Source organism: Furipterus horrens, unplaced genomic scaffold (assembly GCF_987537825.1).
Source record: "Furipterus horrens unplaced genomic scaffold, mFurHor1.1.pri manual_scaffold_1, whole genome shotgun sequence".
Lineage (NCBI taxonomy): Eukaryota > Metazoa > Chordata > Mammalia > Chiroptera > Furipteridae > Furipterus > Furipterus horrens.
This window is the reverse complement of record NW_028327171.1, coordinates 163,927,759-163,940,161: the sequence shown is the minus strand read 5'-3', so window position 1 is coordinate 163,940,161 and position 12,403 is coordinate 163,927,759. Positions and strand designations below refer to the sequence as shown.

The 12,403-nt window shown below is 40.2% G+C and overlaps 1 protein-coding gene across 3 annotated transcripts in view; it reads right to left on the bottom strand.

Annotated features, from left to right (window-relative positions):
* CERS6 (ceramide synthase 6) overlaps positions 1–12,400 on the bottom strand; it is a 288,817-nt gene extending 276,417 nt beyond the window's left edge. For all 3 annotated transcript variants that reach the window (XM_090280493.1, XM_090280496.1, XM_090280500.1), the window contains exon 1: positions 12,072–12,400. In XM_090280493.1, coding sequence (XP_090136619.1) covers positions 12,072–12,241 — 170 coding nt within the window. In that variant the 5' untranslated portion in view covers positions 12,242–12,400. The remainder of the gene's footprint in view (positions 1–12,071) is intronic.
* Between the last annotated feature and the right edge of the window lie 3 nt (positions 12,401–12,403).

The window sequence follows — 12,403 nt, the reverse complement described above, 5'->3', positions numbered from 1 at the left end:
GCTGAAGGGTCCAAGGGAAAGACGGAGTCAATACAGCTTGGCTTCAGGTGCGCCGCAGGAGTTGCCAGTGTTGACTACAACGTCAAACCGCCTTAGGGACTCCGGCTCCGGATTTTCTGTCGGGGTTTACTCCCTTAGCCTTTCCCCTGAAGAGGTATGCCGCAAGGCAGCGGAGGTTTTTTGGAGTCAGAGTTTTCCTTCTCTGATGTGCCCTGACTGGAAGATCGAACCAGCGACACTTAGCTTGCAGGCCGACGCTCCATCCACTGAGCCAAACCAGCCAGGGGTAAGTAGGTACTAAATCATGTATTATAGTACAAATTACTTTTTATTCAATGTGTATTTTTAATAATCAGTTTTACTGAATCCCCTTTAATTTTTTTTTTTTTTTCAGATGGTCCTCTAATGTCACAAAGTAGGTATAGTCCTCACTTTATAAGCAAGGAGACCAATTTCAGAGAGCATGCTGGCCACTGTTGCATTACTGACAAAGGACAGTGTTTGCATTTAACCCAAGTTCCACAGTCTTCCTGACATTCCATCCACTTTCCTTTTAACTCTAGTTAGGAATATACATTTGTAATCAATTGCAATAAATGTAGAAAACAGTAAAATAATTTAAATGCAGTCACCCCGCAGTCTACCCACACCCTCAAAGATACACACCTACCCACTGACACACAAAGCCCTTATATTCTCTTAATCTCCATAATGCCTAAGTGACTGATTGCTTGGTTCTCAATTTTCCTTCACTCAAGCTATTGTGTCCAAAACTGCCATTCTGCTTAAACTACCATGTCACTTTATTCTACTTTGAAATGGTGATCTACTAAGACAAGATCTACAGAGCCACTTAGACTAGCTGGCAGCCTTTACTGTGATACTTGTCAAACTGTGTCCCTGGACAAAATGTTAGATGGTTTTCCCTATTCTCTCCCCAACTTTTAACTCTGTGCTGCTCTTCTGCTCCCAAAATGTCCCTATGTTTTTAAAAGGATCTGTACCAGTGATAATAAGGAAGGAGGAAAGGGAGAGAAGGAGAAAGAGAAGTGGGAAAGAGAGAAAGGGGCACAGAGAAAAAGAGAGAGAAAAAAGATAAACAAGAAACAAACAATCACAGCTTCGGGACAGCAACAGCAGCTTTGTAACCTGAAAACCTCAGAGATAAGATGTGACATTTATGTAGAGACTGGCAGGTCACAAATTCCTTCATCACTGTGTGAAAAGGGTTACCTAGTAAAAGAACACAGCCTTCTTGCAATGAAAAACTGTGTATCTCCACCCTCACTCCTGCCAAAACAACTCCCACAAGGCAATTTTGAAATAATAAAAGCAAAAGTAGGAATAGGAAGCAGGAGTGGTATAAGAGAAGCCCATTTTGAAGGTCAGTAGTAAGGAATAGAAAGTTCTCTTTAAAAAGAAAAAGGAAAAAGAAAGGAAGAAAGAAAGAAAGAAAGAAAGAAAGAAAGAAAGAGAGAGAGAGAGAGAGAGAGAGAGAGAGAGAGAGAGAGAGAGAGAGAGAGAGAGAGAGGAAGGAAGGAAGGAAGGAAGGAAGGAAGGAAGGAAGGAAGGAAGAAAGAAAGAAAGAAAGAAAGAAAGAAAGAAAGAAAGAAAGAAAGAAAGAAAGAAAGAAAGAAAGAAAGAAAGAAAGAAAGAAAGAAAGAAAGAGAAAAGGAAGAAAGGAAGGAAGGAAGGAAGGAAAGAAGAAATTAATTAATTAAAAACCTGCCCAAAATAGTCTCACAAATGAACTATGGAAAGAAGCCTTTTGTAAATGGCTAAACATTAGTATAAAATTTGAAAACTACTTTTCAATAATATGTACCTGCCAAAGCTTGCAATCAATTGCCTTATAGTAAGCAGCCTTTAAGTGAAATCATGTTCAAATTTTTAAGTGTTTAAACCCTTGTGTACAAAATGGGTTTGAAAGATAGGGAGGAAGGCCAGATCTGATCTTCTTCTACAGCAAAAGCTCCACAGGATGTATCTGTGGCCTCAGCCATAGGGCTTACCAGAACTTTATCCTATCATCCTGGTTTGCTTTAAATGGATTGAGAACTCACTAGGGTGCCTTTCCTTTAATCCTAGGGAGTCTCTGAAACTGTACGGTGTGTTTTTCCAGAAACACTGTGCTCTCCTTTTCTGCACATGCTAATTTTGTATTATTAAAGTTCCATGTTAACGAATGGACTGAAGGACAGTGTTTAGTTGAAGTGACTTCCAAAGAGGCCCAGAGACTTAAGTGCTTTCTGAACTTAAACCTTCCTTCCCTCGCCCCTCCCCACCCACCCCCCTATACCAGGGGATTCTGGAGAAGAGCAGGGCTCTCCTAGATCCCAAGGGGTTTCTGCATTTTAAAATATAAAAACAGTGCTTGATGAAACTTAAATCAAGAGGCTGGGGTGTGTGTTACTAATGAGAAAACGGACAAGCCTAGAAAATGAAACCAATTATTTCTAGTATGTAACTTTTTTTAAGTCAGTGAATCTTCTTTGTTTTTTTATTATTATTTTTAGTTGTGGTAAAATACACATAACATAAAATTTACCATCTTAAACATTTTTCATTTTTGACTGTACAGTTCAGTGGCCATACGCGCACTTAAATTGTGCAACCATCACCACCATCTGTCTCCACGGCTCTCATCTTGCAACACTGAAACTCTACACCCATGAAACAACTCCCCTTTTCTTTCTCCCTCCAGTCCCTGGCAACCACCATTCTACTTTCTGTCTATAAATTTGACTAGTCTACGTACCTGAGATAGGTTCAATCATACAGTGTTTGTCATTTTGTGACTGGCTTATTTCACGTAGCATAATGTCCTCAAGATTCACCCATGTTGTAATATGTCAGAGTTTTCCCCCCCCTTTTTAAGGCTGTATAATACTCTATTGTATGTATATACCACATTTTGTTCATCCATTCATCTGTAGAATACTTGAGTTGCTCCCATCTTTTGGGTATTGTGAAAATACTGTGAACATAAGTATAAAAATACAGTTGACACATGAACAAGGAGGTGTTATGGCAACTGACCCCCCAGTCAAAAATCTGCAGATAACTTTTAAATCTCCAAAAATTTAACTACAACACAGTTGTTTCTAAGTATTCATGGTGGATTGGTTTCAGGACCCACCATGGATTCCAAAATCCACAGATGCTCAAGCCACCTACATAAAATGGTAGAGATCCATGCATAACGGTGGGCCTCTGCATCCTCGAATTGAAAAAGTCTGTATACAGGGGTAGACAAAGTAGGACTAAGAGCAATATCAAAGAGTTTACTGCCTATGTTTTCTTCTAGGAGTAGGTGGCTAGTCTTACATTTAAATCTTTAGTCTGTTTGAGTTTATTTTTGCCTGTGGTGTAAGAAAGTGGTATACAGTAGTTTCACTTTTTTTGCATGTATTTGTCCAGTTTTCCCAGCACCACTTATTGAAGAGACTATCTTATCCCATTGTATAATCTTGCCTCCTTTCTCAGAGATCAATTGACCATATAGTTGTGGATTTACTCTCTATCCTGTTCTACTGATGTGTGTGTGTGTGTGTGTGTGTGTGTGTGTTTTATGCCAGTACCATGCTGTTTTGTTTACAATGGGCTTGTAGTATAGTTTGATATTAGGTAGTATGATATCTCCAACTTTGCTCTGGTTTTTCAAGATTGCTTAGCTATTGAGGTCTTTTGTGGTTCTACATATAAGCCACTTTTAACCAAATATTCAGAGAAAAAATATAAAGGAGTTTAGGGTCTATCACTCCAACTTCCTCTTTGCCTCATTCTGTATAATAAAGTCAGGATATTATCTACTTCATCCTCTTGAATGCATCCCTTCTGCTATGGAGAATCTGAGAAGCTTTCTCCCTAATGATGATTTAAATCATGGGGGAGAGGCAAGGGGCAGAAAGTAATAGGAGTGTAAGCATGTGACCAGAGAAACATATAAACACAAGACCATTCTACCTTAAAAAAAAAAAAAAAAAACCCAAAGCCACCAGATTCCTATCCAAAAAGTTGGAAAGCTCATCCCATAAGGAAAACACACACAAATTCACAGAAAGTGAAATTAAAATGATTAATAAATATTTGAAATAAGTTCAAGAACAGTATAAAAACATATAACAGTAACATTTTTTTCAACTTTCAAAGCAAAAATGTCCTCAAATAGTAATAATCTGCATGTTGATAAGAAAGTGCAAATGGACATAATCCTTCTGGACACCAATTTGGAAATTTGCATCTATCAACAACACTAAAATATTTATCCTTTTGCACTTAGAAATGCTATTTCTAGAAAACATTCCATAGAAAATCAACAGGAATTGAAAGATTTATAAACACAAACTGGAAACAACCTAAATGTCCAAAAACAATATGGGGACTGGTTAAATGAATTACAGTATATCCACAGTGTAGAATAATGTTCAGTCATTGAAAATATTTGTTAATTACTAAATAGAAAATGTTCAGGTTATATCATTAAATAGGAAGAGGCAGCATATAAAACCATATATATACAGTATGATCTCATGATATTTGCTTTAAAACAGATCACCAAAATTATTTGGAGATCAAGAAACCTAGTTTCCAATGCCTACTTAGCTATTTTAAACTATGTAATTTTAGATCCATTTCCTAAATTTTTAATTCTAGTGTCATCTGTGAAATATTGGGAAAATTAACATCTACCTCCCAGGACTTGATAAATGCAGTAAACCATATAAAGTAAATAATTTATATTAGAAAATAAATATAAGTAGTTACTATTACTTTCAAAATTAAAATAAAAAGGTTTTCCCTGGCTGCTGTGGCTCAGTGGATTGAGCGTCAGCCTGCGAACCAAGTGTCACTGGTTCAATTCCCAGTCAGGGTACATAACTAGGTTGCACGCCAGGTCCCCAGTTGGGGTACATGAGAGGCAACCGCACATTGATGTTTCTCTCCCTCTCTTTCTCCTTTTCCCTCTCTCAAAAACAGATAAATAAAACAAAATTAAAATAAAATAACCTTGTTAAAAAATTAATTAATTAATAAAAAGAATAAAATTCATTATTAAAAGAAAAGGTTTTCATTAAAAACTGCAGTCATTAGCAACAGTCAAACATAAAACGAAACAAATGGTGAGCTCCAACTCACAGCTTCAGATATGTGCCCTGGGCACTCCATCATCCACGGTAGTATTCAATACTAATGAGCTACCCCTAAAATACGTGAGAGTCACCATTTTGTGTTAAATCCTGCCATAGCATGGATATTTGGGTAAGTCAATGAAGGCTATGGCTTTTTAAGAAATAGATGGCCAATGGTTTTAGAAAATCTGGTTTTGCTTGGTGATGGAAGAAGAAATGTAAGTGCATGTATCACATTTTTCGCTCCATAAGACACACTTTTATTTCCCCCAAAAGTGGGGGGAAATGTCTGTGCATCTTATGAAGCAAATATTACATCACAGACCATGATGTGTATTACCTGACCTGTCAGCAGTGGTGACAGCTGTTAGAAGAGGAAGCAGTGGGCCCACGCGAAAACCCTGGGGATGCTTAAATGTCCCACTTTACTGCTGAATCTCAGGGCTTCTGGTCGGTTGCTATCCACCTCTGCCCATCACCCAGGACCTAGGAGAGTGCAGAGGGCCACCTGACACTCCCAGCTACAACCGCTGCCCTGTCGAATCAGCTGAGGCTAATAACAGGTATGAGGCACAGTGCCAATTGCCAATTGTCTTTGACACTGGGTGGGGCCTGTGTCAGTAGAACTGCCTCCAATTACCAATCACGAGCGGCAGATGGGTGGAGCTGAAGTAACTTGTTCTTGGCTGGCTACTGGCTCTGTTAGATGCTACAGCTGTCTCGTCTACCTCCATACTGTTTCCAGTGCATGCCAGGTTTCTATGTGAGGAGGCCAGTAGTAACTGGGTGAGCAGCCATAAATGTTGAAGTTTAACTATATAAAAGGGAGTTATGGTGGGGTCACTATTCTAGTAGTAACACAGGTAGTGAGGGGATTAAAGGGTATCACTAGCCATAACAGGCACTGGGGGTAGTCCACCAGAACCTGTAACTAGGATAGTGATACTCCCAGTGACTGTTACAACTAGTGATACCTCTTAACTCCATCAATGCCTATTATTAAAGGCCCCCATAAATTCTGACACTAGCAATGAAGAGTTCTTGGGGTTCCCAGAAAACTATAAGAGTACTTGAACCTTAAAGTCTCTCCTCATTTGTTAATGACAGTGGTGATGGTTCTTAATACCGCTGTTGACTGCTGGTCACCAAACATGGTTAAAATATCATTCTGTTACATTTTATTAAATATTTTAGTACACCATTTGGTTCAGAATAGTTTTTTTTCTTGTTTTCCTCCTCTAAACCTAGGTGCATCTCATGGTCAGGTGCATCTTATAGTGAGAAAAATATGGTAATAAACATTTAAAATCTGTGTACAACACGGACCTAGATTGTTGTGCTCTCCAACAAAGTGTTATCAGGTAGTAAAACCGATAAAGAACGCCTGAGGCAGATGCACTTATCTCTCCCAAAGCCACGGGACTTATTTGATGATGAAAGTTCACCTGAAACTCCATTTTCCTTCCACTGCCATCTGCCATTCCCCATCAGAGAAGAGAAACCACTTCTGAAATATCCTATGTACTGGAGCCCATTAGGAAAGAAATCTAACCCTGCTCATAGAGAATTTAGATACTTTCTACAGAAAAGTCACAAGTGAACGCAAGAGTGTTAATTTCATCACTCCTTAATGACATTAAGTCATTTGTGATAATTTAAAGTTATCTCACCCACCTCCCCCAACATTCTAAGGCACTGCCAAATAAGAGTAATGCTATGCCTTTTATCCATAAATCAACCTTTTACAAATAGCTCAACTACTGCACCCTGTAAAGGCAAACTTTTTATTTTGCAAGATGAGAAAGCTGTACTAAAGTTCTGCAAAAACACAAAAATAAAAAACAACAATAAAAAATATATATCCCAAACAAACAAAAAACCCCATCTCTTTGATTTTAGGTTGTTTTCCAATGAAATGTCCATTGTAATCCAACTTTCCTATCCAAGTCATAAATTGTAGGAGGTAACCTATGTGTCTGACCCCAACTCTTTCCTCTCCCACCAGCCTGGTAAAGCAGGTATCCATGTTTTAATCTGAATCACACCATCATTTAACAAGTGAAAAGGTACATTTATGGGGTTAACTATCCAGGACTGATTGCATGAGTGAGAAGAACCAAATTTGTATGCAAGTTATTCTCAAATACCATGTTTACCTATTCAAACTGCCTTAACAAAATACCATTGGCTGGGTGGCTTATAAATAACAGTAATTTATTTCTCACAGTTCTGCAGACTTGAAGTCCAAGATCAAGGCACCAGCAGATTTGGTATCTGATTCACAAACAGGTATCTTTTTACTTTGCTCTTACATGGTGAAAGGGGCGAGGGTGCTTCCTGGGCCCTTTTTTATAAGAGCACTAATCCAATTCTTGAAGCTTCCACCCTCATTACCTAATCACCCCAAAGTACCCACCTCCTAATACCCACACCTTGGAGGTTAGGATTGCAACTTATGGATTTTGAGGGAACATAGCATGTAGTCCATTACATACTCTTTTGAAACATATCTGATGATAATCAGTCTCTTCATTACAAGGAACACCCTTTAGAAATGAAATTCACCTCACACCCCACTTTTTCCTGGCAGTCATTCACTCACACCTGTCCTCTCCTTTCTAACCATCAGGAATACATTCTCATACATTCTCACTCATTCCCTCTCTGTCTCCTCTCCTCTCCACTCTTCTCTTTCCAGGGCCTCAGCAAAGGCTGCTGGCAAGATGAAGACATTATGTATACCTATAAGAGCCCACTGGCCAGACATTCTCTCTGACATAACTGCTGTTCCTTGAAGGTTTGTGGGCAGCGGGTCATTATTTGACTGAATGAGCCAAAGCAAGACTCGTGTAAACCTCCCGAAGAAGGACAGAACTCACATAGCTTGGCACTCTGAGAGTCAAACTGAAAGTAATGAACTCCTCATTTCTTATCCAGCCATCACAAGAAGTGTCAGGTCTACACTGGGTCCATCTGAAAAAGGTCTGAGGAAAGACAGCAATTGCTTTGTCCATAGACTCTTCCTTGTTAGTTATTTGGAAATACTATAGTTATTTGGAGCACAAATGATAATAGCCCAAATGATTCTTTTAACTCAAATCATAACTGAAAAATACAAGAAATAAAACCATTGGCTAGAGTATTTGTTTAAAAAAAAATCTCATCATTCTTAAATTACTTATTTCTACCTGCAAAAAAGAAAAAAAATGACATTTAGCCTGCTTCAAAGTTTAATGAGATAATAACTAGTAGCTATAGGACTCAGATAACTGGGAGGCTGAAAGCAACCTTAAATTACAAAGGCCAGCTGTTTCGCTGCTCAGGTGAGGAAATAAGGCAGAGAAAAATTAGGTGCCTGCACCAGTTTGAGGTAAGTTTGACTAGAATGTGAATGTTCTGATTCTCAATCTATACTTTCTACATCTCTCTCGTAAACCCACAAGGAAAAAAAAATGCATTAATGTTATCTTTCATAACAGTAGTTGAAAGAACTTTTTATTCCCAAACAGGCATTCAGCATAAGCTTGATCCCACATTTATAAATACCATAGCAACACACATACAGTTTTTAAAAAATTAAACTTGGAAGAAGCATTTATTATAATACCAAATAATGGATTACTGAGCCTAAACAAGCATTAAATCAAGAAAATTCATCAAATAGATGATAATGCCACATTATTAAATAATATTTTCTTCCTTGTCATCAAGCTAACAACATAATACAATAGTATAGAATCCAATTTTCATTCTAGGAGAAACCACCCAGTTTTTATTTTTCACAACAGATATTTTACTGTCAATCAAGACATATCTAGAGTGGCCCTTCCTGTCCCTAGCCAGAGCTAAGTGTAGTAAAGAGGATATGCTTAAAACCATCAAGCTTGGGGCTATTCACAGACTCAGTCAAAAGTCACTGACTTGAGGCTGCTCCATTTTTAACCAGCCAAGCTGGGAATTCATGTTGTTGTCCATATGGTACTATAAGATGGCATTGTTCTGGCCACCAATGCCTCCACTGTCAACACCCCAACAGTGAGGGTGACTACAAAAAGATAGAACTGTTCAACTGGGCAAAAGTCCAATTCAGCCCATTCTGTATAGAAAGAAATACATAAGACTAAGGAGAAGGTATTCAAATTTACAATTTAAGCCTCAACAAGGGCATTACAGACCCCATCTAGTGAACATGAAGATCTTGAACAATCTATTTCATAGATATGTTCTTATCTTTGAAACAAATGACAATAGAAGAAGAAAAACAAATAGGATCCTGAGGGAATTATTCCTATTATAAAAGCATTTCATTTCACAAAGGGATGCACAACAGGCTCCTTTAAAACATGCTATAATTATAGGATAGCGTAAAAGAAAAAAAATGCACATACCACATATTAGAAGGGTACTGAAAGTGAGCTGTGCCAGTGATAACATTATCACTGGTTCAGTTATGTTGATTCAGGCCCTTGATGGAAGCCAAGAAGGCCACAGGTTGGATGCCAGAATGTGTCATTTAGGCTTGAGAAGAGGAGAAAAGTGCCCAACTTGTCATTTGGGATACAACTATACACTTGGATTTTTAGAGAATTGAGAGAGCCTGAATGGTTAAAGACAGAGTTGTCACTGCTATAGCAAGAAACAACATAGACACCCTTCCTAAAGTCAGTAGCATCCTGTGGTATATAGGCCATACTGAATTATTACTCTGAACATTAATAACAATCTTTCACTTTTACAAGCCATTAAGTCACCTGCACTTGAATCAATGGCCTGAAAGAAACTGACCAACTTTCTACATATCAAGCTGAGGACATTTGCTGTGACTGACAGTTGAAAGCAGCTGACCCCTTTGTGTAAACTCTAAGTCACGGGATTGTGCAAAGGAAAAAAAAAAACTGTTCAGGAAGAGAAAAAATGAACTTCCAGTTTTCAACAATTACATTTTAATTTTTTTTTAAGGCAGAGAAATTCTACATATAAAGCCATTTCCATTCTCTAAATTTATTTATTTTTCTAACCTAATGAACAGCCTAGAATCAGCTTTCTTCACACAGGTCATAAAGCTGACATGCTTTTGTTTTCCAAAGCATAAGACTAGATACATCTCTATCAAATGCATAAGCTAGCTAACAGTGATCCTAGCCAGAATGTATCAGTCAGAACTTACTGGATATCATTGGGCAACTGTGTGGGGCCCCTACTATGTGTCAACACAGAGCTTTTTTATTCTTTTGAGAGACTGCAAGATTAGATATGAATTCCTATTTTCTGTAAGTAAACATTTGCTCTAGAAGCAACTCTAAACCTGCCAACACACCCACTGTTTCACAGTAAGTCTTAGTGCTAGACAAGATCAATGAGAGATATCTGTGCTGGATTCCAATCATTTAAAAATAGGTCTTTTAGCTCTGGCCAGGTAGTTCAGTTGTTTGTCCAGATATGCCAAGGTTGTGGGTTCCATCCTTGGTCAGGGCACATATAAGAATCACAAATGCATGCAGAAACAAGTGAAGCAACAATTAACTCACTATCTCTCCCTTTCTTCTCTCTCTAAAATCAATAAATTTTAATAGGTTTTTAAATCTGTTTGCTTGTGAACAGTGAATCTCTGCATGTAGATAGCTCACTTAGTTCTTAACCAGCAATGTTGCCCATTGAAAAATGCACCTTTCTTAAACAAAAGATACTTTTTGTTCCCATGAAGCTTTGTTGCCCTTTACAGCAACAAATGACACAAAAGACAAATCCTCAATAGCAGCGTTTTAGACGAACAGAAACGGCCAACAAAATAAGAGAGCAAAAGCTTAAGAAACAAAACTGAGGTAAAGTCCGACATAGGGGAAGAGAGATGGAGTGAGTGGAAGGAAGAAATGGAGACTAAACTCTACTCTGTGATCTAAGAAATTCAACTTTTCCTAATTAAGGCGGCGAGGAGAGAAGAGAATAAACGGGTGGTGAGGTGGTTTCCAGTTGAGAAAAAGAAGCGTGTGCTGCTTTCCCAGTTTTGCTTAAGTAAGACCAGGAGAGCCATGGCAGGGTAAAATCTAGTTTAGTGACTAAGACCGAATCAATGAAAGTGGCACAAGTTTGTTCATGACACAGAGTGGCTACCCAACCAAATCCGAGATTCGTACAAGAAATAGCATGTGAGTTCTTTGAAATTTTTAAGTGCGTCTGGTACCAAAATATAAGTATGGTTATTCATAGGAAATATCTATCAATTTAATATCACTATTTCGCAGGCTGTGCACCGCGTCCTGTCATATCCTCTTTTAAAGAAACAGCTAATGGCCTGGAGTGTTGGAAACCTACAAACTATTGTCACCTCTTTCCCCAGGACTGTGGGCCTGATACTCATTGTCACCAATGGAAACCAAATAGCTGCTAGAAGGCAAGGAGTCCCTGACGAATTCGTGAAGCAGTCCCGATAGATAACCCGTGTACCGGGTGAAACGACTGAAAGTGTGCGCGGTTCCTCCGCCCTCCCGGCCACGGGTCCCTAATGTTCCTGGCTGTCAGGTGGGTGGCGGCGAGCCTCCGCCGGCAAGCGCTGCCTAGCAGCGCCGAGTGCTCGCGGGGTGGAGAGGGACAAGTCCCGCAGAGTACGGCGCGTCCCACAGCCGGCAGCGCTCACCTTTGTTCGCCTGCCTCCACTATGAGGAGACAGCGGCCCAAGGAGGAGTGCAGGGGGTGGGGAGGTCGACCCCAAAGCTCGCGGCCCCTCCCAAGCGCCCCGAAAAGTCCCTAGGCAAGCCAGAACCCCTCTGGATCCCCGGACGGCAGCCGGACTGAAAGGTCAGCAACCCCTTCCCGAACACAAAGGTTGGGAGGCGTGAGCGCGAGCACAGGGGCGCGGATGCGTGAGCCACGGGGCACACGAGTGTGCGTGTGCGCGCGTGTGTGTTAGGGGGAAGGGAGAGGTGCTCCAGTCCTTCTTACCTCTCGAAGAGGAGCCGCACCATGAAGATGCAAAAGGCCAGGGGGAAGGCGAGATAGAGGTCCTCAGCCTGCGGGAAGGTGGCTTCCTCCGTGTTTTTCAAGTCCGCCCAGGTGACATTGTGCGGCAGCCAAAACCTCTCGTTCCAGAACCAGGCTAAGATCCCTGCCATCTTGCTTTGTCCACTCCTGTCCTGACTCCCTCGGCCCACCCAGCTCTTTGCTGTGCAGGTCGCCCAGGGATGCACGCGCGGCTGGCCCGAGCCTGTGCCACTGCCGCCGCCTCCTCCGCGACAGCTGCTCTCGAAGGCTCGCGGCGAGCCCCGGTTCTCTCC